General features: G+C 39.6%; 3 protein-coding genes across 10 annotated transcripts in view; 2 read left to right on the top strand and 1 right to left on the bottom strand.

Annotated features, from left to right (window-relative positions):
- Nucleotides 1–10,068, bottom strand: part of OPA1 (OPA1 mitochondrial dynamin like GTPase) — a 100,711-nt gene extending 90,643 nt beyond the window's left edge. For all 4 annotated transcript variants that reach the window (XM_035274847.3, XM_035274849.3, XM_035274848.3 and 1 more), the window contains exon 1: nucleotides 9,867–10,068. In XM_035274847.3, coding sequence (XP_035130738.1) covers nucleotides 9,867–9,898 — 32 coding nt within the window. In that variant the 5' untranslated portion in view covers nucleotides 9,899–10,068. The remainder of the gene's footprint in view (nucleotides 1–9,866) is intronic.
- Nucleotides 9,379–27,380, top strand: part of ATP13A4 (ATPase 13A4) — a 206,684-nt gene continuing 188,682 nt past the window's right edge. For all 4 annotated transcript variants that reach the window (XM_054245487.2, XM_054245488.2, XM_054245485.2 and 1 more), the window contains exon 1: nucleotides 9,379–10,276. The gene's annotated coding sequence lies outside the window, so the exon portion shown is untranslated. The remainder of the gene's footprint in view (nucleotides 10,277–27,380) is intronic.
- On the top strand, nucleotides 9,921–13,392 carry LOC144579506 (uncharacterized). 2 transcript variants are annotated; one of them, XM_078350525.1, is made up of 3 exons: nucleotides 9,921–10,227; nucleotides 12,961–13,019; nucleotides 13,181–13,392. In XM_078350525.1, the coding sequence occupies exons 1-2, from the start codon at nucleotides 9,931–9,933 to the stop codon at nucleotides 12,988–12,990; spliced, it is 327 nt and encodes a 108-aa protein (XP_078206651.1). In that variant the 5' UTR covers nucleotides 9,921–9,930; the 3' UTR covers nucleotides 12,991–13,019; nucleotides 13,181–13,392. The 2 variants fall into 2 exon arrangements, with proteins under 2 accessions (XP_078206651.1, XP_078206650.1); XM_078350524.1 differs by having other exon boundaries at nucleotides 9,921–10,272.

The following is a 27,380-nucleotide window of genomic DNA, read 5'->3' as shown; positions in this document are numbered from 1 at the left end:
AAGACTTCTCTACCATCATGAAAGCCTTATGTGTTTTTCTGTTTTCCTCAGTTTTTGCCCTAATCCTTTCCTTTTCCTTCCATAAAAATCCATGGGACCATAATCAGTGGATGGCATTAGCTCCAGCTTATGCTCTAGCACAAAAGCAGAGTAACTGTTGGGTTTGTGGGCTAATACCAATAAATCAGGAAACGATTCCACTGGTGCCAGTGCCCCTCCACGTTCCCAATGAGTTACCCTGAAACTCCAAGGGAAGAATGGAAAGCTATTCTTGATATTCTAAACATCACTGCTACTTGCCTTCCTACACTCACTAAAAACAATATTCCATTTCAATTGATAAGTTGATCATATAAAATATAAAAAACCAATCCAAGTGGTGCCTGAAAAAGGTATACTGTGCTTCCAGGCATCACACACTCAAGATTTGGGAATTACTCACGTTGGTACAAGTGACTGCTTGTAAAATGTAAGCAGATTAAATCCAGTGTGTCTCTTTTTATTAGATGTTATACATCCTTATAACATGCTATGAAAGGGCAACAGAAAAGTAAATTTCCCGCTGGACATTATTCAGGAGCTACATAGATTTATAGTATGATCCCTGCTCAAATACAACTAGGTGGCCCTCTTTTTCAACCCCTGAGGGTCTATACTGGGTCTGTGGAAAACCTGCATGTTCTGTTCTGCCTCCTTGTTGGTTGGGTTCTTGTTACTTGGCCTGGCCTACTCCTGCCTTTTGAATTGCTTTCCCTGAAAAATTCTCATGATAGCCCAACAACTGAAATTAGCACTAGCCTCGAAATACATGAGGATAAGCTAGTTCCTACTGAGGAAAGATTCCAGTGGGGTTCCTGGGGGCTCACTCTTGGTGGCAGTGAAGTACCATTTGTATGCAATTTAAAGCTAATTCATAAATAGGGAAAAGTCTTGGATTTTGTAGCCAATCAGACCTCCCTGGGTTTCAGATGGGTAGAAGCTACTCTCAGAAAGGCACATGACAACAAACATACTCAATGAAAACACTTAATGGAACATAATGCAGCCTTAGATCTTCGTGCTCAAGCTAGAGGTCTATGTTTGGTATTAAACAAAACTGAATTTTGTACTCTCCCCCCAATTCTGTTACTACAAAAAGCTTAATTGAAAAGGTAGCTGATACTGCTGTTCCTTAGACACTGCCATCAAATACATTAAAGAAACCTCTCAAGAGAAAGCAACCTATGATGTGTTTACAGGAGCAACTCACAGGGGGTTTGCAAGGCATTCTAAGTGGTGAATGGCAAGCCTGGGTTTTCCAAGGGTTTCTAATCTTTATATTTCTTCTAGTAGGTTTCCAAGTTATTATGACTTGTATTACCAGGGTAACAATGAAAATGAATACCTCTTTAAGTCAAGCTATTTTACAGCAAACTATGGCCCTTAATCACTATCACACTCCAAACAAAACTGATTAATTAAACCCTAATACTGTTGAACTGCTTACATTGTCTGAACCTTAACTTGGCTAATTTGGTTCAATTCATTTCATAAGAACTTTTATTAAGGAGTAGGCCTTGGCATTTTGATGGTATACTCTTGATAGGCATAATAATAGTTCCTTTGGTGTGCTGTATCCTCTTAAGTCTTAAATGTTCTGTATGCCGCTATAGATTGAGAGTTGAGTGGTCTCACTCCAACTGGATCAGCAAGAACATAAAGAATCATTTAGCTGGTACAAAGCTGCGCCTTGTGAATTCCATATCAACACCAAAGACAACTTGTGAGACTCCATACTGAAATTAAAGATGACTTACAATTCCACACTGAGACCAAATAAGCCTTTATGAGGGTGAGGGAGAGTGGTGTCAATGCCTAAAGTTTTGGTCAATCTCTTTAAATTGAGGGGTTGACCAAAAGGGGGGGATTTATTAAAGTGAATTAAAAACGGCCTGAGAAGGACTCTGTACTTCTATATTTGAGTCCTTGTGGAGAAATTGTAACCTAGCTTGATAGGCAGACAAAACTGAAAACCTAACTTAGTAGTACGCATCTGAAATAACAGCAGAGTGTTGGCTAATCCCAGTGGGTATATTTCAACCACTCACAGACTACTGAGTGTTCAGACTGAATTCAAATAAGGCAAACGATGAGCTGTAACTAAGCTCGCTGTTTCTGTGTCTTAATTCTGATTCCTGTAGGTCACTTAACCTTTTCTGTCTATAAATTTATTCTGACCACAAGGCACCCCTGGAGTCTCTCTGAATCTGCCTGCGGTGATTCTGGAGGCGGCTCAATTTGTGAATCATGTCTTTTCTTTGCTCAATTAAACTCCATCAAATTTAACTTGCTGTAAGTTTTCTTTTAGTATCATGTTTTGCCTAAGATAGAATGATTAGCAAATGGTGGAAGAGAGATTGAAACTAGGGTCAGCCTGACAGTAAATCTCAAATTATTTCCACAAGTGATGCTTGTGGGCAAGAGTGTAGGAAGAAGCAGATGCAGAAATACGTGTGGACCCAGATAAGAAGCTAAGTTGACTCGTGCCACTTCCTCCAGAGCCCCAGGATGTTACTGCACCATGCTCTGGCTCATCTATAGGATGAAGTGTGATGGAGGTTTAACAGATAAAAGCGAGAAAAAGGGGCCGGGCGCGGTGGCTCATGCCTGTAATCCCAGCACTTTGAGAGGCCGAGGCGGGTGGATCACGAGGTCAAGAGATCGAGACCATCCCGGTCAACATGGTGAAACCCTGTCTCTACTAAAAATATGAAAAAAATTAGCTGGGCATGGTGGTGCCTGTAATCCCAGCTACTCAGGAGGCTGAGGCAGGAGAATTGCCTGAACCCAGGAGGTGGAGGTTGCGGTGAGCCGAGATCACGCCATTGCACTCCAGCCTGGGTAACAAGAGCGAAACTCCGTCTCAAAAAAAAAAAAAAAAAGGCGAGAAAAAGAAACAAAGTCAAAAAAACAAAAGGAATAAAAAAGAGAAAGAAGGGCACAGAGATAATAATGAAAGGACAAAAGACCCAAGGAGCTGGCATATAGGCTCATAGGAGGAGTAAAACTGGACTGAATTTCCAACTGAACAGTTATTGACTATGAGGCTGAATGTTTTTTTGGGTAGGAAATGGGGAACTATGGAAAGTTTCAGAGTAGAATAAGACTAATGAAACAGTAATTTAAAGAAGATAACATTTAGGTCAAAGTAGATCAGAAGGGGAACAAAAAGGTAATCTCATTTCAGTTATCCAAATGTAAGAGGAGGAGCCTAAAGTCAAGTGGCAGCAATGGAAAGGAAAGGGAAAGGCAGACATGAGGATGGCAGACTAGGCCCAGGAGGAAGGACAAAGGTGATCACTGATCGCCACAAGGTTTTACCTTGTGTGACCAACGTTATCACTTACAGAGAGACATATCAACTGGGGAAAGAGCTCATGGTTCCACAACATTTAGCTCACACTTCTTTCACGTACATCCTTACATCCATTTAGTCTATTGAGTCAGAAGAACTCTGGTTCCAATCACATTTTCACTGCTTACTAGCTGTGCAGTCGTGGCAAATTATGAATTTCCTAAAGCCTCAGTTCTTAGTTGGTTAAAATAGCAATAATAGCTGTATTAGAGAGTCACTGTCAATAATCAATAGTCTGATATTTGTTCTCCATATCTATTCACCTCCTCCATATCCATTCACCCACTTATCCACCTTAGATTATCTGGTTCATCATTTCAATAAGTCTTTTGCAAATATTTGAAACTCCCTGTCCTCTGACTTGTTTGACTTGTCCAACAAAATACAAGCCCTACATGAGCCTTATCATTTTTCTCTCTGCCTATACCCAAGGAAACAAAGCGCTACTGGAGAAAATCACACCCACTGGAAACACATCTCAACTGGGCCCTCAAAATCACTTAATAATCCTACTTCGTCTCTCTTTTCAATTCGCTCTTACACTCTCTGCTAGGAGTATTTCTTTTTCTCCAAGCTCTTCTAATCTCCCCTTATCTCTCCTGACCTCCCCCAACTCTCAGTAGATGACCTTGCCCCCTACTTCACAGGGAGAATGGAATCTATCAGAAGGACATCTTTCAACTTCCTCATATAAAAACTATTCACCTACTCTATCTCCACCAATCCTCTTCTCTCTCACATTCTAAGTGATATTCCTCCCATTAAAGGTGTCACTGTTTGAAATGCTCTTTCCTCCTGCTCTTTGAGGAATCTTAAGTCAAATCTCTCCTATCTTCGTTATTTATTTTTGAGACAGAGTATTTATTGACTTATTTTTGAGACAGGGTCTTGCTCTGTTGCTCAAGCTGGAGTGCAGTGACACTATCAGGGTTCACGGTAGTGCCTACCGTGCAGGGCTCACGATCAGGGCTCACTTTCTGGGCTCAAGTGTGATCCCCTGCCTCAGCCTCCCAAATAGCTGCGACTAGAGGTGTGTGCCAGCATGCCCAGTTAATTTTTTTTGAATTTTCGTAGAGACAAGGTCTTGCTATGTTGCCCAGGCTGGTCTCCTACTTTTGAGCTCAAGCGATCCTCCCTTTCAAAGTGTTGGGATCACAGGTATTAGCCATGGTGCTCGGCTCTCTCTCATCTTAAAAGGAGAAAAAAGTACCCCATTTCCCTGCTCTAGCTATTTTATTAAAATAAAAGCCAAACCAACCTGATTTCCATTTCTACCACTTCAGTGAAACAGCTCTTACTGAGGGCACCCAAGGCTTCCAACGGGCATTTTTTTCAATTCTGGTTTTATCTGACCTGTCAGCAATACCTTGACAATGTTGACACCACCTCGTTGCTGAAACTTCCTCTTCCCTGGGCAGTCTCATTGGCTACTCCTGTTCAGTATCCTCAACTACCTTTTCAATGTTGGGAACCCATCAAGGCTTAGACCTAACCTACTTCTCACTCTCCCTAGGCAATCTCATCTATATCCGTTTCCTCCATTACCATCCACATATCCGTGTTTCTCAAAATTATGTCTAATATGGTGAAGTTCCAGACCCTTCTGGAAATAGGAACTTTAGGGATTTGCACATAAGAGGAGGAGGAAATAGTGAAAAGTAAAAACATCTTAGGGACGAACTTAGTCCTGGAGTTCATTTGGGGTGTGTGTGTGTGTGTGTGTGTGTATGTATGGCTTAACTACTTTCTTAAAAAATGCAGATAACTTTTGACACCAATTATGTCTAATATGGTGAAGTGTCCAACTGCCTATTCAGCATCACCACTTAGATAATAAAAAGGTACATCAATGTCAAGATATACAAAACCTGATCTCTCCTCCCCCTCCCACACAAAACCTGACCCTCCTGCCGTATTCCCTTTCTTAGGAAATGGCATGAGCAGCAATTCAGTTACTTAATTCACAGACACAGGGATCATTCTTGATACCTTCTTTATCCTCACTCATCACCAGAACATTCTTCTGAATGCAAATCTGATCACTGTCACTCACCTGCATCAATCTCTTAAATGACTCCCCCTGCATTTAGAGTAAAATCCAAACTCCTGGTCTGTAATGCCCTGCACAGTCTGGCCCCTGCCTCTCTTCCACTTGTCTCAGAGCTCCACCGACAAATTTTCATCCAGTTCCTTAATTGTGCCATCTCAGGACATGATACCTGCTATTCTTGGGCAGTCTCTCCTAGATACTTAACTTGTGCTACCCATCAGTTTCACCTCAGGCTTCCCCTCCTCTCCCCAAACCTACAAAAGAATGCAAGTCCACCTACTACAGTTTTCGACTCTGTACTTTCTCTTCAGAGTTCTTATAAAATTTTTATATAACAGTGTAGTTATTAGATTAAAATTTGTCTCCACTAGTAAGCTGTAATATTCGTAAGAACAGGGTCCTATCTGTCTTGCTTAGCATTGTGTTTCTGAGGTCTTAGCCCAGTACCTCACAATGATAGATAATAAATTTATTAAATAAACATGTTAATGGGAGAATTAAACTGTAAAAAACAGGTCAGAGAACCATAGCAGTGGCTGAGTATGTGCTTAGTAAATGTTATTTTAACATTAATCTGCACTAACCTCCCCTAATGTATGAATGAATAAACAACTCTTTAACACTCAAAAGTTATCTGCATTTTTTTAAGAAAGTAGTTAAGCCATATACACACACACACACACATACACACACACACCCCAAATGAACTCCAGGACTAAGTTCTTCCCTAAGATGTTTTTACTTTTCACTATTTCCTCCTCCTCTTACGTGCAAATCCCTAAAGTTCCTATTTCCACAAGAGGGGCAACAAGAAGTATGGATGGGGGGCAGGGACAAGAATAGGAAGTACAGTAACCAGTATTTCAGGCAACTACATGAAAAACGTTCTCCAATTAGTCGCCTGGAAGAGATAATGAACTCAAAGCAAAATTCTAGTATTAGCACTTCTTGGGAAGGCACCCTCAAGAACTATTTTTAGGGCTTCAATTCAAGAAGATGCTCTAAACAATCAATGCTCATACAGGAGAGGACTGTTTTTCACAAAAAGGTCCTCAGGTCAGGGAATGAAAAGATGAAATTAAGATTAAAGCACCATCTAAGAAAATACTGTTTCAGTAACCCTCCACCTCACTCCAATCCCGCTGAATGTTAACAGCAGCAATTGCCCCAGGTTGAGCAATCTACCAGAAAGGCTCGTAAGTGTACATGGGAAAGGGAAGTTTCCACAGTGAGCAATCCCACAACAATACTGGCATTTGGAACAAGCTCAGATCATCTGCCCACTCCCTAAAAAGCCCTAAAATAAAGCCTGCTAATTGACACATCACACACCTAAAACAGTTGGCTAATTTAGCTCTCTCATTCAGGGTTATCCCACACAAGGCACCTACAGCAATCATTAGTCTTTCATAGTTAAATATATTTAGATAACCAGACTATCTTTAAAAACCAGCAACTCTTAAGATGGGGACCAAAAGAAACAACATTATTAATCCTAAAAAAAGCAGAGATAGGAAATCCTAATTACTATTCTCAGGAGAATTCCTAAAAATATGACAGACATAAAATGAAAGTATGTTGTTATTCAAAAACACCAATCAAAGAACAATATAAGGTGTACAGAATTAAACATGTCTTTAAGAGTTTAATAAATAAATGTTTTTAAAAGTTCATGGAAATGAAAGTTGCAATACTCAGTGCTAGGGTGCCCTCTGAAAGGAAAAATAAATATAAAAAAATTAAGTTGTCACTAAATGCAATGGCTCATGCCTGTAATCCCAGTATTTTGGGAGGCCAAGGTGATAGGATCACCTGACCTGAGCCCAGCAGTTCGAGGCCAGCCTGGACAACATGGCATGGCCCTGTGTTTAATAAATAAATACATAAATAAAGTTGCAATGGCCAATATTAAAAAAATCAACAGTAAAACCATAAAATGAATTAAGCAAATTTCCCAAGACATAGAACGCAAAGATAAAAGGTGGAAAATATGAAAGGAAAGTGAAGTGATGCAGAGATGTGGTACTGTGGTATCCGAAGGGAGTGGGAGAATGGGGGTGAAATGCATCCTGCGGTATGGACAAAAGGATCTCCTGGGATTCAGCAAGAAGGTACTGAAGCTTATAGATGCAGTATTTTTTTTGCATCTTATCCTTTAAGAGTTGGCCTATGATGCAAATAATTAGTAGATACATACACAATTTAAAAATAAAAAAAGTGTGCATACATAGTAGCGTATATGTATACTTTTCAACAGATAATGTGTACATATATTATTTTGGAAATCACGGACATAACGGATCAATCTAAGAGGATCACTATCCATCTAAGAGATGTCTAGAAAGAAAAAGAACAGGAAAAATGAAAGGAAGGAAATAAAAAAATAAGAGAAAAAAACTTCTCCGAAATGAAGAAACATAAAGGCAAAGGCCCATTGAGTGCCAAGTCAGATGAGCAGCAAAAGAAAACAAAACCAAACCCAAACCTGGTCAAAGCCTTGAGAAATTTAGGATAAACAATAAGGTCAAGACTCTAACAGGTTCCATGAAGGGAAAAACAAGAGACTCACAAAAATGAAAAAGTCAGATTGTCATGAGAATTCTCAGCAGCAACAAAGAATTACATTAGAAGAAACTGTAGGAACGCCTTTACCATTCTAAAGGAAAAGAATTTTGAATACAGACTTCAATATTCAGTGTAAATTAAAAATCAAATATGATCCAAAATAGGTTTCCCCCAGAAATCATCTTCTCTCTTGTTCCTTTACCATAACTTTTATTAATACATTATTTCCTAATATGTAAATATTTTAAAAATAATTGTATGCAAATTATTTATTGCACCAAATGTTAGTATTGATGTTTTCACATGTCCACGAGCATGTTTTTATATATGTATGTAAAAAAAAGGCGTATGTTCTCATCTGTTAAGGAGTAGGAATTTAACTGTGTTCTTTTACAACATGCAAAGGAACTACAGCAAAAGGCAAATTCCAGAGCTTGGGGCTTCTGTCTTCCCACATCTCCACTTCTTTAGGTAGCTAAACTGTGCCATCACCAGGAGACATTTTTAAGTCATGACTCAATGACATCCATGCTAACTTTAGAAATAATTTAGCCCAATTACATCCAGTTAAATTAAAAAAACTTATAAATCAGTTTGTTTTAAAACTTCATCTTTGTAGTTCTTCCTACACATCTTAATTGCTCCAACAGAGAATGATATCTTCTGCAGTCTTTTTTTATTTAAAGAAAATCAGATATTTCCCTACTAAATATAGAGAAGTAGAAATGCAAAGGTTGTAAATAACTTTAATACCCAGGGCTGTGAACTTCCTCAAAGACTAAAATTCCATGAGAGTAAAAACACTTATGCAATAGTTCTAATTGACTAACACCGTAACTATTTTATGTCATCTAGTTCTGCATTTGGACTCCAGTTAACCAATATAAAACAAATGGATTCCATTATTTATAAACACGATACATTATCTACACCACTTAAAAAGGTCTAGAAAAAATTCAAGTGTTTAGAAGTTGAGTTAATTCAGGAAAACCAAGTTTTTCTAACTTACTTTGATGCATATTACTTCCTACCAAATGCCTGTAACAATGAGTTAAGCTGGAAGGTATCTAAGGATAGTAAAATAAAATTACGTATAAAATCCAACTTAACTTCATTACAATGCATATAGTAACGCACAGAAATGAAAAGATTTCTATGATTTTTCTATTTAGAATCAAACCACCCCAGAACAACAATGATTGTGATTAGAAGGGTGGTGCCACGTTCACCACTTTGCATCAAAAAAATCAAGTCTCCCTCCCTAAACACAGAAAAAAGCTGCTATTGAGAAGGCATCTCGAATCACCATGTCTCACACTGTGTGCGTCACCGCTCTAGTTCTGACTCCAATCAGCCGTCAAGGGAAAGAGACAGACACCCCTTTAACCGAGAGAAGAGGCCAAGTAACTGAAGGCGCAACGTACACATGGCGTGGAAATGGAAGAAAGAGAAGACAGCGACAGTTAGGAGAAATGTGGGAGGTGACTCACGGACAGAGCCAAACCTGGCAGGGAGAGGACAGAAAAAAAGGCAAAAAAGGCAACTAGAGACAGAACAGAGGACACAAGGGTGTAAAGGGCAGAGACAAAAGGACAATAGAGACGGGCCAAGATTGAGAGGCGTCCAGAATTCTCGAGTTGGATAGGGCCACAGAATAAGGGCCAGTACCGAAGCCGGCTCCGAACCTAAGTCCAGCCAGCGCTCCTGTCATTCCGGGTCCTCAAGAATATCTGGGAATTCTCCAACAGCCCTCGGCCTGGCCTGAGAGTTATCTGCACATTTTGGAGATAAAGACAAGACAACCCCACTCTCAAGAGGTCCCAGAATTAACGGGGCCAGATCAGAGCGTGCACTTACCAGGCCACAGCGGCCCGACGTAGTCGCCACATCCCGCGGAGGGGGAGGTCACGCAGACGCCGAGATGGCCACGCGGGAGCCCCCGTATGAGCCCCAGCCCGGCTCCTGGTCCAGGAATGACCCAGGAAGAGGCCCTCAGCAGCAAGGGCACAGAGTCGCTGGCGAGGCCCTCCCAATGGCGCATGGACTTCCGCAAGAGCCTAACAGGCACCCGTATTCAGTCCGTCACGGAAACAACCACTTCACCCTTTCTAGGAGGACAGCACGAACGGTCCGCGGAGGACCAGCGCATGCGCACAGTGCCTCGGGAACTGCCTTGCGCATTCCGTCGCCTTCCTCCTGGCCCGCCCTCTTGCTTCAGGTTTGGAATTCAAAATTAGGCTCGCAGGTTAAAGATTTTGCCAGGGTAGGTAGCAAGAGTTGGGCGAGACGGGAAGGGCTAAAGGCGTGAAATGAGGATTGATGAATGCTTACCGGGAGCCATGAATTTAGTGAGTTGGTTATTGAGGGAGCATGAAGGAAACTAGAGTGCCAGGTGAATACGGTAATAGAGTAATACACACTAATGCTTGCACGTTTGCCTGCTCTCTCTGTTCGGCGTCTGTTTGAAAGCCCGTTCACATCCATAGGGCAGTCTTGGGAGGTGAGAAGCAGGAGGAAGAGTCATGGATAGGTTAAGTCCCTTAGAATCTCCGAGGATCAGATCGGAAAGGGACTTATCAATTAGGCCAGTAACGGGTTTGAAATAAGCTTGTGTGGTTTATAAAAGGCGTCAAAATGACTGGTTCATTAACTGTTTAAACAAACTTTCTTCGGACTCTTAAGCCCGCCAGTGTGTTGAAATGGTCCTCCTCAGGGCCTCCACCAGCTACGTATTTTTGTGGTCAGTGAGCCTGCCGCAACATTCAGCTCGAATGCCGAGTGCTGAGCACTCTTTCAACTACTTTGCCTCTCTTGGCTATGAGAGCATCACATTTTCCTTTTTCTCCGGAGCTGCTGCTCCCAGGCCCCTTTGCTGGCTCCTCTCCCAAACTTCTTAATGTTGGACAGTTCCAGATCTCGGCCATCTTGAGCTCCTCTCCCTATCTATCTACATTCTCTCCTTAGGTAATCTAAGTCAGCTCCATGGATTTAAATACTCTTTCCTCTTCCAACACAAACCTTTTATGTTTTACAAGGAAACTAGGACCCATAAAAGGGATGTGGCCTGTGAAAGGCTATGAAGCCAATTTTTAGGGACTAAAATCAAAGGGTCTTGTGCATCATCTTTACTTCAGGGATCTTCCTCCCGGTCACCGCCTCCCGCCCCATGCCACACACATACACAAATATGCAGAACATAAAGAAAATTCCTTTTCCCTTAATTGTCAGAATCGTAAGTCTGGACCCATGCATTCACCATACCACCAAGTGTAGACCTAGCCATTGATAGCAAGCTTCTTTAATGCAGGACTCTTGGAATTTTCTTTATTTATTTTGATGTCTGTTTCAGTGGCAAGTAGTAACTTGATGTACCAACCCATTAAAACTGTAGGATTGTAGGATTGTACAAAAAGTCTTTGTAATCGTTACTTCCTTGTTACTTTAGAAAATAAAATTCAAGAAACCAAAAGACTTTAACAACAATAAAAAATAAAAATTAGGGAGAAAAGACTTTAACCAAAAAAAAGGAGAAACTAACCACCATCACCTTTTATATGTGGTTATCGTTATGTTTTATGAAACCCTTGTTTTACAATTCTACTTCTAGGCATTTATCCTGTGGAATCATTCCCACATATGCAAAGATGTATGCATAATGATGTTTATTTCTGCACTTTATGAAATGGCAAAAGATTGGAATCAATATAAATGTTCAATGTATGGGAACTAGACAAATATATTACATCCATACTAGCCATGAAAACCTATGCTTTAGGTCTGTGTGTCCTGATAAGGAATAATCTCCCATATATACATAGTATTGCACATGAAAAAAAAACAAACTGTTGTATAATAAAACTGCCACCATTGGTCCAAATTCAGCCCACAGAACTGTTTTGTTTGGCTTGGACACTGTTGGCCTATCCAGTGTTTTAAAAATAATACTACATTTGGGCCAAGTGTGGTGGCTCACGCCTGTAATCCCAGCACTTTGGGGGGCTGAGGCAGGTGAATCACTAGGTCAGGAGTTTGAGTGAAATCCCATCTCTACTAAAAATACAAAAATTAGCTGGGTGTGGTGGCATGTGCCTGTAGTCCCAGCTACTCGAGAGACTGAGACAGAAGAATGGCTTGAACCCAGGAGGCAGAGGTTGCAATGAGCCAACATTGTGCCTCTGCACTCCAACCTGGGTTACAGAGTGAGACTCTGCCTCAAAAAACAAAGCAAAACAAAACAAAAAAACCTACATTTGTTGCCAAAATAAAAATCAAGAAATTTTACTTTTTAAAAAAATCACATTAAATTATCAGGAGGCCTAACAACATCAACATTCAATTTTTATGTACAAAAAATCAAAAAAATGTCTTGGAACAGGAGCCAAGAAGTAGTTTTATCCTTCAGGCACTCATGTCCTCTTCAGTAGTTCACACTCCTTCATCTTACTGAAACTGAACACATCAATTACTATTTATCTTGAAGCTTGTGCTTCCACTTTTCTTAGTAAAAATCAAGAGGAAAGGGAACCACTACTTATATTGAAACTGCCTTGGCAAAATTATTATAGTAAGAGAAATGTGACATAGTTGACTCCATCTTGCTTCTGACCTCCAAGCTGTCCTTGGTCATTCCTGGACTTAAGCCAAGTTAACTTTGAGAGGAATACAGTTTATAGTGTAAATTGAAAGCAAGGATTATGATAGTCCCTCCCTAAAACTAACTACCTCCTTGCTCTGGGACCAAAAACCACATTTGTAAGAAAGGCCATGAGAATAGGATCATGGGAGGGGCCTGACCTGTGCTAAGATGTAGGTATAGTTTCTATAGACCCTTCCTGCTCAGGAATCAATGTGACCAGAGGTCACAAGATTTGTCACCTCCCCAGTTGCTCCTGTAGATGACATCATTACTATAGAACCTAAGACTTTTTTTTGTGTGTGTGATATCTTTCAGACTAACCCCACTGAGACATATGACTCATGACTGAACTGATCCTGTGGCCCCAACCAGAGGTGGATTCAGCACACAGGATTGTTTTCCCATGATTTCATCCCCAACGAATCAGCAGCACCCATTCCCTACCCCGCTGCCCACTAAATTGTCCATAAAAACCCCTAACCTCAGAGCCTTCAGGGAGACTGATTTGAGTGATAACCCCAGTTCTCCTGTATAGGTTGGCCTTGAATCAACTAAACTCTCTCTACTGCAATGCCATGGTCTCAGTGAATTGACTTTGTCTGTGCAGCAAGCAGGAAGAAACTGTTGGATGACTACCATATCAAAAGTGAGAGAAAATGAAGGACTGAGAGGGTCAGCCATTTCCAAAATAATGAGAAAGACCTATTTTTTTTTTTGTTGGCAAAAGAATGCAATTATATAAGTGAATTATATTATGTTGAAAGAATACAATTTAATATGATATTATACAACAAACACACTTGCATTACTCATTTATGTTACATGCCTAACCTACAAAAATATTTGAGTTGATAAGCTGTAGTGAAGGGCAGAGTCAAGGAAGGACTTGAAAATAGTAGGTCATGAGTGGGAGGGAGACTTACCCTTTAATCCTCTGAACTTGTGTATTAATAACTTTTAAAAATAGATGTTAAAAATACTTTTCTGATCCAGAAATCATGATATAATTTTACTATTTTAAACTGAATTTTCCAGTTCAGCTTGGAATTGAGCAATTCACCAGGTAAAACTCAAAATATTTACCTTGACAAAAAAAGGGACCCTTTCAGAATTATCCAATGAATCAGAAAGGAAGGTAGTGAGAGGTGTTACTGGAAATTGAAATGTTTCAAATTGTTTTTATAAATTTTATATTTAAATTTTTACATAAAAGCTTTTGCAAAGTTCTTCCTGGGAGATCTCCAAGTTCCTTAATACTGTACTCCTCCTCTGTGGTTTCCTAGAGAAGCAAACAATTAGCTGAAGTCACACATATTTGCACCATCATCATTATCAAACTCTTCCCCAGCCCTCAGAAAAGCATGTTATAATCCTTGTTAACAAACATTCACAATCACTTCCTATGAACCCTAGTCTGAGGATATATACATATTTGAGACAGAGTCTCACTCTGTCGCCTAGGCTGGAGTGCAGTGGTGCGATCTTGGTTCACTGAAACCTCCACCTCCCTGGGTCAAGTGATTCTCTTGCCTCAGTCTCCTGAGTAGCTGGGGTTACAGGTGAGCACCACCAAGCCTGGCTAATTGTATTTTTAGTAGAGACGGGGGTTTCACCATTTTGGGCAGGCTGATTTCAAACTCCTGACCTCAAGTGATCTGCCTGCCTCGGCCTCCCAAAGTGCTAGGATTACAGGTGTGAGGCACCATGCCCAGCCAGAGGATGTTTTTTTTAAATGAGTAAACCATAGTTCCTGCCCTCAACTAGCTATGGTTTGGTTAGGAAGACAGGCATACATAAAAAGTAAGCATTAATGTGAGGTAGTACAAGCTGAGGACTAAGTAAGGGGTAGCAGCAGTACCTGCTACAGAGGCAGACTATAGCGTAATCAAGTGGGCTTAAAAAAGATAATCCTGGAGAAACAGAAAAGGATGAATTTGTGAAGAAGGAAACAGGGTCAGGAAGACTGGATGGGGGCTAGTAAGAAAGTCAAGTGTGAGGGCTCTGAACTAAAGCTTGTCAATGGGGAGTGAGAGATCATTTGAAGGATAATTCTGAGTATTTAAAACAATGAAAAACTAAATGAAAAAATTAGGAAGAGGAATCAGACGATAATGGGTTTCAAGTTAAAGTGAACTGACATTATTAGTAGCAGTCACAAATATGGAAAAGCTGATTACAAGGGAATGAAAATGCTGGCTTTGCAATGATGGTTGATGCTGCAGTGTTCATGGGTTATTCAGGTGGTAGTGAGAAATCAAGTCTTGGAGTTCCACCGGGAGATGAGGCTTGCAATACAGATTTGAGAGTTAGCTTTATGAAGGTGAAGCTTTGGGTCACATTAACCTTTGTGAAACTGTGCAAGAACTTGCAAGTGTTTGTTAATGATTAAATCCACATTGTTTTATAACGTTTGTTTATTTATTTATTTTGAGACAGCATCTTGCTCTGTTTCCCAGGCTAGAGTGCAGTGGCATGATCATGGCTCACTGCAGCCTCAAACTCTTGGGCTCAAGGGGTCTGCCCTCTTTGGCCCCCCAAGTAGGTGGGACTATAGGTATATGTCACCGTGCCTGGCTAATTTTTAATTTTTTTTTTCTTTTTTGAGACTGGGTCTCCTATGTTGCTCATGCTGGTCTTGAACTCATGAGCTCAAGAGATCCTCCTGCCTCAGCCTCCCAAAGTGCTGGGATTGTAGGTGTAAGCCACTGCACCCAGCCTACATTTTTAAGACTAAATATACTACATTCAGTGCAATAATGCAAGAACAAGAAATGTAAGGCATAATATTTTCAGCTGCCATGGCTGATTACATAGAAAACCCTAAGAAATTAATAAAAAGCAAACACCAGAAGTAGCGAATGAAGGAGGACCTCAGACTATAAACCCAACATAAACAAATTCTGTTTCTATATACTTTCAAAAATACCTGCACAGACATCAGATCTTAATCCTTGGAACTTGTGAATGTTACCTTATTTGGAAAAAGGGTCTTTACAGATGTGATTAAGCTAAGGATATTGAGATGGGGAGATTATACTAGATTATCCAGGTAGGCCCTAAATGCCATTGAATATATCATTATGAGAGGGAGGTTTTCACACATATTCAGAGGAGAAGGCAATGTAAAGACAGAGGCAGAGTTTGAGTGATGCAGGCATAAGCCAAGGAATGTGGTAGCCACCAGAAGATGGAATAAACAAACAAGGAATTCTCCTTTAGAGCCTCCAGCAGGAATGCAGCATACTAACATCTTGATTTCAGCCCAGTGATACAGTTTACAAACTTCTGGTCTTCAGATTGCAAAGAGAATAATTTGTGCTGGTTTAATCCACCCAGTTTGAGGTTACTTGCTTGTTACAGCAGTCATTGGAAATTAATATCACTTGGAAATTAAATGAAAAAAATTTCATTCACAATTGCATTAAAAAAAACGTAATTAGCTATAAATTTACCAAAAGACTTGCAAAACCTCCACACAGAACTCCACACAAAACAAAAATGTTTTATAACATTTTCAAAAGAAATTGAAGACCATAATAAATGGAGAGGTATACTGTGTTTGTGGAATAGAAGACTCAATATTGTTAAGATACCAATTTCCCCCAAATTAGTCTATATACTCAATCCATTTACAACACAATACCAGCAGACACTTTTTATAGAAATTGACAAAATATTCAAAATTTATATAGAAATGCAAAGAGCTCAGATCAAAGCCAGAACACTTATAAACATACCCAACCTCAATACTTATTATAAAACAATTGTAATCAAGGTGATGTATTGATTAGGCCAAATTGATAAATAGACCAGAATAAAGGGTTCAGAAATAGATATCCATTTCTGCAGTTAATTGGCTTTTGACAAAATCACCGAAGCAATTCAATAGGGAAAGAAGTCTTTTTTTTTTTTTTAAAGAGACGAGGTTTCTCCATGTTGGTCAGGCTGGTTTTGAACTCCTGACTTCAGGTGATCCACCCACTTCAGCCTCCCAAAGTGCTGGGATTACAGGTGTGAGCCACCACGCCTGGCCAAAAGAAGTCTTTTTAATGAATGGTGCTGGAGCAACTGGACATTAATATACAAAAAGAATGCACATGCTATACAAAAAAATAGTATAACTTTATACCATACACAAAATTAGTAAACATGAACAAAAATTGTAACCTGGGACATAGCCCTAAATGTAAAAGTAAAAACTATGGAGCTTATTGAAGAAAATGTGGCATCTTTGCAATGAGGAATAGGCAAATATTTCTTATGTCACAGAAAGTAACACCATAAAATTTTTAAAAATCCTTAATTGGACTTTATCAAACTAAAATACTCCTGTTCACCAAGTAACAGCAATGATAAGATGAATAGGAAAACTTCAAATTGGAAGAAAATGTTTTTAGAATGTGTATCTGACAAAGGATTTATATTCACGTTATGTAGGAAATTCCCATAATTCAGTACTAAAATGAACAATCCATTAAAAAATGGGCAAACATGCAGACATTGCACAAAGGAAGATGTATATGTGTATGGCCAACGAACACAAAGTGCTCAATGTTACTAGTCATCAGAGAAATGCAAAATTTTGGCAAGGATGTGAAGCAACAGAACTGTCAATAACCAAGGGTAGGAATGTAAAATGGTGCAACCACTTTGGAAAAATATTTGGCATTTTCTTATAAAGTTAAATATATACCTCCCTTTCAGTCCAACAATTCCACTGTCAGGGATTTATCTAGGAGAAATAAAAATATGTGTTCATAGAAAGGCTTATGCAAAAATGTTCATAGCAACTTTTTCACAATAATTCAAAACTGGAGCCAAATGAAATGTGCACCAGTGAGAAAATGAAAGGAAATTTATGCAAGGAAATACTAATCAACAACAAATAAGAATGAACTACTGATACATGTAACAACATGAATGAATCTAATAAGACATACAGAACTCAAAAAAGAAACATTCAGAACAGGGGTGTCCAAGTTTATGGCTTCCCTTGGCCACATTAGAAGAGGAATTGTCTTGGGTCACACATAAAATACACTAACGATAGCTGATGAGCTGAAAAAGTAAAAATAAAAAAAGACCTGATAATGTTGCCCAGACTCGAGTGAAATGGTGCAATCTCAGCTTCACTACAACCTCCGCCTCCCAGGTTCAAGTGATTCTCCTGCTTCAGCATCCTGAGTAGCTGGGATTATAGGCTAATTTTTTGTATTTTTAGTAGAGATGAGGTTTCACCATGTTGGTCAGGCTGGTCTTGAACTCTTAACCTCTGATGATCCACCCGCCTCAGCCTCCCAAGTGCTGGGATTACAGGTGTGAGCCACTGTGCCCAGCCAAAACTGATGTTTTGAGAAACAATAACAAAGTTTACGAATTTGTGTTCAGCTGCATTCAAAGCCGTCCTGGGCTGCATGCAGCTTGCCGGTCACAGGATGGACAAGCTTGATTTAGAGCATCCATTTATAGATGCTCTAGACCAGGAAACATAGGTATGGAGAGTGGGGAGGAACATTGGGGAGCTTTCTAGAAATATGGAAATGTTTCATATTTGATAGGAGTCTGAGTTACACGAACACATCCATTTGTCAAAATGCATAGCAAAGATTTGTTCATTTGAGATTTGTTTATGAACATTTTACATTTAAAAAACTACGAAGAATGATTACATGAGGAGGGTGGGAAGTGGGTAGAGGTTAGATGAAGCAAGAATCACAAAATGTTAATAACCATGTAAGTTGGCCAGTAGGTATTTGAGACTTCATTATACTTTCTGTTCACTTTGCATGTATTGAAAGTTTGCATTATAAACTTTAAAATATGTCATTTTTTTTTGTTAAAAAAATACAAAGACGCATACAGAAGAAAAATGAAATGCACCCAACAGAAGGCAACCTCATTAGTATAGGGGTGAGGAGCAGTAGATGAGCATAAACAGCAAAGAGCCTTGTGTGCTGTGTAGATTTCATTCCAGCTTGTATTCATTTCCTATTGCTGCTGTAACAAATTACCCCAAATTAGTGGCTTAAAACAGAACAAATTTATTATCTTATAGCTCTGAAGGTCAGAAATAAGAAATGGGTCTCCAGGGAAGAATCCTTTTTTATTTTTCCTTTTCCAGTTTTGACAGGCTGCCCACATTTCTTTGCCTATGGCTCATTTCTATCTTGAAAGCCAGCAGTGACTGGTCAAATCTTTCTAATACCACATCACTCTGACGCTAACCCTTCCGCCTCCGCTTTCCATATGTAAGCATCCTTGTGATTTGATCAGCCTACCTAGATAATCAAGGATAATCTCCGTATTCTAAGGTCAAGTGGTCAGCAAACTTAATTCCCCTTTGCCATATGCACAGCTTCTGATTAGGATTCAGACTTCCTTGGGGACAGCATTATTCTGTGTACTACACAGCTCCAGTGAAATTGTTTTAGTGATTTCTCTCTGATATGGAGTGTGTGAGTGTGATGGGGTGAGAATAGGGGAGGAAAGAATCAGTTAAACCACACCTGGAACTAGCTGCAGTTTTAAAATTGTACTTCTAATCTTTGTTTAGAAATCCTCTATATTTATCACTTAAAAAACTGCTTTTATGCCTTTACTGCAGTCTATTCCATGTCACAAATTTCCTTTTGTTTTGCAGTGGCACTTTTGCCTTTTCCTGCTTTTTATGTAGTTTTAAGGATATACTCTTGAATTATAAATATCGAAATATTTCCTTTACTTATTTTTAATGCGTTCTGTGCTTGTATCTTAGAGAACAAGCTTCGTTCATTAAATTGAAGATGCCAACTTATTGTCTGATTTTTTTTCTTGCCCCTGTAATAAATTCAGAGATACAATCTTCCTTCGGATTTTTCTATTTTAATAACTATTATGATTACATGCATCATAAATACTGATTTAGTGTGCTAAGTACCAGGCTACTACTTACATATGAGATCTCCTTCTATTATTTGATACAATATTTCTTTTTCACAGCTGTCATCTTTTTTTCCTTGTCATCCTACTTTATATTTATTTATTTATTTTTTTTTTTAAGACAGAGTCTAGTTCTGTTGCCCAGGCTGGAGTGCAGTGGCACGATTTTGGCTCACTGCAACCTCCACCTACCAGGTTCAAGTGATTCTCTTGCCTCAGACTCCTGAGTAGCTGGGATTACAGGCGCCTGCCACCATGCCCAGCTAATTTTTGTATTTTTAGTAGAGACAGGGTTTTTACCATATTGGCCAGGCTGGTCTCAAACTCTTGATCTCAGGTGATCTACCTGCCTCTGCCTCTGAAAATGCTGGGCTATAGGCGTGAGCCACCGCACCTGGCCCCTATTTTACTTTTATGTGGTAAAGTATGTATTGACCAATAACTATGCCCTTTAATTCTATTCCATAGTGATTATTCCTTTATGATTCTGGCTAGTGAGTTTTCATTGTTATAGATAAATATTTTAAAAAGTGATGGAAACATAATACTAAAGATTAAATTTTAAAGTGTGTTCTGTCTGTGGTTTTACATTGTGAATAACATAGAAAATTGAGAAAACATTCTTTCAGTATTGAAAACTATGATCTAATTTAGTAAAGAAGTCTCGCACATCATCATTAATTTAAATTTTACTAATGTATGTCTTCATTGTTTCACTTTTCTCTTATTCATTAATGTATGGGAAAATACGACCAATATTCATGTCAAGGCTAAACTTATAGGTTAACGAATTGAGCAGCTTCTTTGTTGAAATCAATAGGATTGATAGTAATGAAGCATTTAGTCATAGTGAAATGTATAAGAAACTTGAGCATATGTACACACACTGTTTTTGGAAGAGCCAGTTGTTAAACATTTACGCCTACACCATTGTTTGAGCAGCACACCACTGCTTTTCTTCCCTCTATTTCAACCTTTCCATCATTAAAAGCTTTTGCAAGTTAGCGTTTTTTTCTGTTTTTAAGTTTCTATGTCTCTTACAACTTATAATCTTTTCAGCCAATTTCATGTTCAAAATTGTACCTTCCCTTTCTTCCCCACCACCAGGTTCTGAGGTTTTTCTACCCCTACTTGGAAATATTTTTTACTCTGCGTTCTGGTGCATTTCCTCTTCACTTCTGTTTTAGACTAAAAACACAATCCCTACCTTCATCCTATTCTGTAACTTTGCCTGTACAATAAAAAATACATATACTATGCCTTGAGTAATTCTGCATGGTGAGTCTTTGTAGTAGAACCTACACCAGACTAGTTTCTAGCTTGCTAGCATCCTCCTCGGTAAGAGTGAGTTGAATTGTGTGCCTCGCAGAAGGACCGGCTCTCACATCTTTGCTGCTCATTGTCACAAGCTGTTGACAGTCTCCTTTCTCTCTCATACTTCATATGGTCCTAAGAATCCTTGATGGTAGGAAGGGCCAGAATAAACCAAGTTGAGGACATATCCTGCTACAACAGCTCTAATCCTAGTCCAATTCACAAACACCACCAGGACACTGGGACCTACTATCTCCCAGTTTGGAGGCCCACCTAAACAGCAGTGGTGTTTGCATTTAGAGAAGGCAAAATTAATCTGCTTTCAGTAGTCAATTTACCAGGTTATATCAGCAGGAGAGGTTGTAGGAATCCACAGCTCTCAAGATGCTCTTAGTAAGTAAATTGGATTCACACATTTATATAAAATAAACACACACTAGAACTACTTCTTCCGTTGTTTCCTTTTAACATACCCAGTTTGCCATTTTGTTCCTTATCTGAAATGAAATTTAGGGTGAGATTTAAACGAGCAGAGAGAATGAGGAAGAAATACTGGAAGGATATGTGTGGTAAATTTGGGGTTCAATGGCCATTTTAGGCATGTCTTTCAGTATCATTCTATTACCATGATGTTATGATGTTTGCTAATATGTGTATCTCATTATAAAATTAGTTGATATATGGGCACTTAGAGTAGTGCTTGGCACATAGTGTGCATTCAATTATTTCATCAGTTGAGATGGAATGGGATATGCTGCTTGAGCAAATAAACCCCCAAATCTCAGGGACTTAATCATAACACAGGGTCATTTTCTTGTCACATGGCAGTCTGATGTGCATTGGGAGCTCTTGCAAAGGCAGGAGACTCAGAGACCCAGGTTGTTCCCAGCTATACCACCTGAAACACATGGCTTCCGAGGTCACTTTGGAGAGCACGGAGGATTGTCTGAGATGATTTGTAAGGGCTAACATAGAAATGACTTCTTTCATTTCTTCCCACATCCTGTTGGCCAGAACCTAGTCATATGGCCAACTTAACCACAAGTAAACCTGGGAACAATAGTGGAAAACACAGAGTGTTCTTTAGACTGCCTAATTCTGCCATCAAAAGCACTACCTATAGTAAGAATAGGAATATACATATATATATTACATATATATATACACACATATAAATATATATATTACATATATATTTAAAGAAATGTTATAGCATTTCTTTAGACAACTTTAACTCATATATATAAATATATATATGTATTTTTTTTTTATTTTTTGAGATGGAGTTTCGCTTTTGTCACCCAGGCTGGAGTGCAATGGCGCGATCTCGGCCCACCGCAACCTCCACCTCCTAGGTTCAGGCAATTCTCCTGCCTCAGCCTCCCGAGTAGCTGGGATTACAGGCATGCACCACCGTGCCCCGGTAATTTTTTGTCTTTTTAGTAGAGACGGGGTTTCACCATGTTGATCAAGATGGTCTCGATCTCTTGACCTCGTGATCCACCTGCCTTGGCCTCCCAAAGTGCTGGGATTACAGGCTTGAGCCACCACGCCCGGCCCATATGTATGTATTTTTGAGATGGAGTGTCACTCTGTTGCCCAGGCTAGAGCGCAATGGCATGATCTTGGCTCACTGTAACCTCTGACTCCTGGGTTCAAGTGATGCTCCTGCCTCAGCCTTCCAAGTAGCTGGGATTACAGGCACACACCGTGACGTCAGGTGACTTTTTGTATTTTTAGTAGAGACAGAGTTTCACCACGTTGGCCAGGATGGTTCTCGAACTCCTGACCTTGAGCGATCCACCCACTTTGGTTTCCCAAAGTGCTGGGATTACAGGTGTGAGCCACCACGCCGGGTCCTTGAAATGCAATATTTATTATGCATTTGAGTTTGCAGTCTGAACTTGAGAATTTGCTCCATTAAAATATATTCTCTATTCGGAGATAATGAAAGAGATTAAAGTGTTTGTCATTTTCAGGACTGTTTCATGGAGGTGTTAATAAAGGCTGACTGTTTCAAAAGCACTGGAAGAAAAGGTTATCATGAGATACAGTCTTCTCTATGTTAGATTGCAACACAGAGATCTATTTGATAAAGGGTGGGCTTGAAAATGAGTCCTACTTCTTCAGCAGAGATGTCACCGATGTTACTGTGCTCTTGCACTAGCCCTCCAGGTACGTCATGACTGCAGGTTTAGAGCTTCCAGTCCCACTAGAGCACAGTGTGGACAATATGACGTCCTGATAAAAAGATTTCAGCAAAATGTAATACAATGTTAATTGTATACATTGTATAATACAATACAAATGCAAAATATAGTGTTCCATTTTGTACTTTTATAAGTTCAGAGAAATGTATTTATTTTCTCAAGATCACAAAGTAGTTTGGTGGGATTGTCAGGTGTTCTGTAAGTTTTGAGCTGGAGTTTAAAGGATGAATGTGAGATTTAGATAAAGAAAAGGAGAAAAGGACATCTCAGAGGAGAGAATGGTGAGAACAAAGGTGCAGAAGAAGGAAAACCATTTGCCTAGTATACTTAGGGCTCAGTAAGCCAATCATTTGCAGTGAGAGAGAACACTGCAATGTCGATCCAGAACAGATCACCGAGTGCTTTGAATGATGTCAAATTATGTTTGGTTTTGTTTTGAAACCTCATGTATGCATACTTTCTTTGCAGAGAATCACCGTTATCCAAATACTAGGTTACTCTATCAGTGGATGTAGTGTTATAGGCGGAAGACTAAACCCAGAGGGACAGGTAGGAAGGCATTCTATTTATCCAAGTGTATTTTGACTTGGGTTACTCTTAGAGAGTCAACAATGATCCTGAGGTTTTGGGCTTACGTGGTTGAATTTTCACTTTCTCATATTAAGGCTGAAAGTTATTTATGTGTTTTCAAAGTGAAATTTTGAGGTCCTGCTTCTTTCCCCTTCCTTTATTTTGAAGCATCCATTCTATCTTGATTGCTAGAACATTCATCTTCCTTTATTCCAGCAGTGTTTGTGCCAGTAGCAGAGGTACTGGTATCTTCATGGACCATTCTATCAGATGCTTGTATAAGTTGTTTTTTATTTGTTGTTTTGCTTAGCCTCCTGGCCGGTTCTTCAGCCTTTCTAGAGATTCTACAAGCTGCCCACTGTTACCTAATACATTCCTTTTCTGCTCAATTTCCCCAGCGTTAGTTTCTGTTACTTGCAATTAAGAACTTTAACTGATTTGTTTTCCTTATTTGATGCCATAACCCAGAGGTTAATTAGAATTAACCCCTTCCTAATAATTTCCATAAGAACTATTCAAACCACATTCCATAGGTTGTAGAAAGTCTAATGTCGTCAAGATTTCTGTAAATTCTGCAGGAGGCTTAGATTCCCATGGACACCTTTGATTCAGATCTTTGGCTTCCTCTAGATCAAGATTCCTCAATCTTGGTCCTATTCACATTTTAGGCTGGAAAATTCTTTCTTGTGGATGGCTAACCTGTGCACTGCGGGATTTTTGACAGCCTCCCTGGTTTCTGCCCAATTGGTGCCAATGGCTTCCCTTCTTCCCTGCCCTGTCCTAGTCCCTGTCCCAGTCAAGACCATCCCTTAGGAAATTACCAAGTATTTATTGGGGACAAAATATCTTCTGGTTGAAAATCACTATGTCTAAATAATTCGGTTTAGGAAATGGCATCTGTTATCCTTCTTCTCTACCAAGTCAACCTATGAGTAGAACTCAGATACTTAAAAAAATTTCCACCTAAACTTAAAAACAAAACACAAATGTCACAAAAGTTATTTATACTGGTAGCAAATTTTTATGGAAAATTTAGAGAAATAGATTTTCCACATGGATATACAATCAACATGAAATTTGCTAGATGCCTGTGTTTTAAAAAAGTGTTTCAGTTATTTTTGAAACTTGATCTCTGTTCTCCGGTCATGTTTCTTGCCTCTCCTCCATTTCTCTTCCCTTAATTCTGCTTTCTTTTGTATTTGTATATCTGCTCTTTTCTACCTCCAAATTCTTGTCCAATTCAAATTCAAGTGGCTTGGTTATATCTTTTATTTCTCTTTGTCCACTCATCCCCTAGTCTCACCTTCTACTCCTAATGGGTTTTTCAAAGTATTTTCCTATACAGAAAAGCCTCCTCCTCCATAGTAATTCTAGAAACTTCTATGATGATAGTTAAAGTTTAATATTGCTGCAGTTCTCACTATAGCTCCTCTTATATAGCACAAGAATAGTATTAACCCCTTTTATAGGGAGGAAACTTCCAATTATCTATTGCTGCCACTAAACTACCCAAAGCTTAGTGGCTTAGAGCAACAACCATTTGGTTATATTCTTCTTCAAATGGCATATCCACATGGTTAGCTTGCACTTTCACACAGCAGAGTATGCTCAGACTAGTTCTCTTTTGACCTAGTGGACGCCTAGAGAAAGTATTCCAAGTGACAGGCAGTGGAAGCTGCCAGTCTCTTAAGATCTGAGCCTTAACTATCACTTGTGCCATATTATACTGTTCAAAGTAGTCACAGAGGCTTCTAGATTTAAGGGGATGTGTGGTCATCTTTATTTTACCACAGTCTGCTCACTGGCTACAAATTAATCACATTACTCCTACATGCAAATTACCCTCTTGCTTCATACTCATCAACTGCTCCCTTCTGCACACACATTCCCCTTCAACACACACATGTTTTGTCCCATTACAGAATCAGATTCAGCCTTGAGATCTGGGCTTTTTGTTGTTGTTGTTGTTTGTTTTTTGACAGAGTCTCATTCTCTTGCCCAGGCTGGAGTTCAGTGGTGCAATTATGGCTCACTGCAACCTCTGCCTCCCAGGTTCAAGTGATTCTCCTGACTCAGCCTCCCAAGTAGCTAGGATTACAGGTGTGAGCCACCTCGCCCTGCTAATTTTTATGTTTTTAGTAGAGACAGGGTTACCCCATGTTGGCCAGGCTGACCTTGAACTCCTGACCTCAAGTGACCTGCCTGCCTCAGCCTCACAAAGTGCTGAGATTACAGGAGTGAGCCACTGCACCTGGCCCCTATACACATTTGTAAGGTTTTCTATTCACATATCAAACTGCCCTCCTGCCCTCATGTGCATGTACCAGTTTTTTTCAGACCACTCAGCGGTGCAAAGGTTCTGCGTATACGAACAAACTGGAGTATGATCCTAGTAGATCGGAGGCTCTGAGAAGATTTCGACTCTTGTCCAGACCTTGAAACATCAAGCAAAGCATGCAGGCTGTCCTTTGCTGCTAAATGCAGATTGAATGTTAGGACACTAGGGGGCAGAGGTGCCCTACTAAACCGAGGATGTTCTGTTTGTTTTTAAAACCTAAACTAGTTTATACCATCAATCTAGATCGAAATCCTCACGTTGCTATCATGGAGTCTTCAATTATTTTAACAAATTAATAAACAAAGACAAGGCTGCTGTAAATTTAAAATGGGTGGTTCCCAATTACTGCAACGAACATTCTATTCCCACTCATTTGAAAAATGAACCTTTTATTTTACAATAGTTTTAGACTTAAAGAAAAATTATGAAGATAGGATAGAGAGTTCCCATATATCCCAAACACTGTAAGTTTCCCCTACTTTTTTTTAGACGGGGTCTTAATCTGTCCCCCAGATCGGAGTGCAGTGGCATGATCTCAGTTTATTGCAACCTCCGCCTCTGGGGCTCAAGCGATCCTCTCATTTTAGCCTCCTGAGTAGCTGGGACTACAGGCGTCTGCCACCTAGTTATTATTATTTTGTATTTTTTGTAGAGGTGGGGTTTTGCCATGTTGCCAAGGCTGGTCTTGAACTCCTGGGCCCAAGCCATCTGCCTCCCTGGGCGGCTTCCTCTTTCGTTAACATCTTACATTGGTATGGTGCATTTATTACAACAAGTAAGCCAATATTGATGTGCTAGTATTAACTAAAGTCTAAAGTCCATAACTCAGATTTCCTTAGTTTTACCTAACGTCCTCTGCTATTTCACAGACCTAATGTCCTTTTTTATGTGCCAGGATTCCATTCGAGATACCACATTAGATTGAATCATTATGTCTACTTAGGTTCCTCTAGACTGTGCCATGTCCTCAGATTTTCCTTGCTTGTGCTGACCTTGACAGCTTTGAGGGATAATAGGTGTTTTATAGAATGCCCTTCAATTTGGGTTTGTCTGATGTTTTTCTCATGGTTAGACAGGAGTTGTAGGTTTTTGGGAGGAAGACCATAAGGGGTAAAGTTCATACTTATCACACCATGTTATCAGCATGACTTTTCAATTTTAATATTAACCTTCATCACTCTGACTGAGCAATGTTTGGTAGGCTTCTCCACTGTTAAGTTACTTCCCCCGCAGCCCCCCGGTACTGTACACTGTGGGAGGAAGTCACTACCAGCAGCCAAAATGTTAAGGAGTGGGGAGTTATGTAGCCCTTTTTGAGGAGTCCTGTGTGCATAAATGATCTGGAATTCTGTACAGATTTATCTATTCTCCCTATTTATTTATTC

Source organism: Callithrix jacchus, chromosome 15, assembly GCF_049354715.1.
Source record: "Callithrix jacchus isolate 240 chromosome 15, calJac240_pri, whole genome shotgun sequence".
In the NCBI taxonomy this organism is placed as follows: domain Eukaryota; kingdom Metazoa; phylum Chordata; class Mammalia; order Primates; family Cebidae; genus Callithrix; species Callithrix jacchus.
Note: the sequence above shows the minus strand (reverse complement) of the source record. Positions and strands in the feature narration are given on the sequence as shown.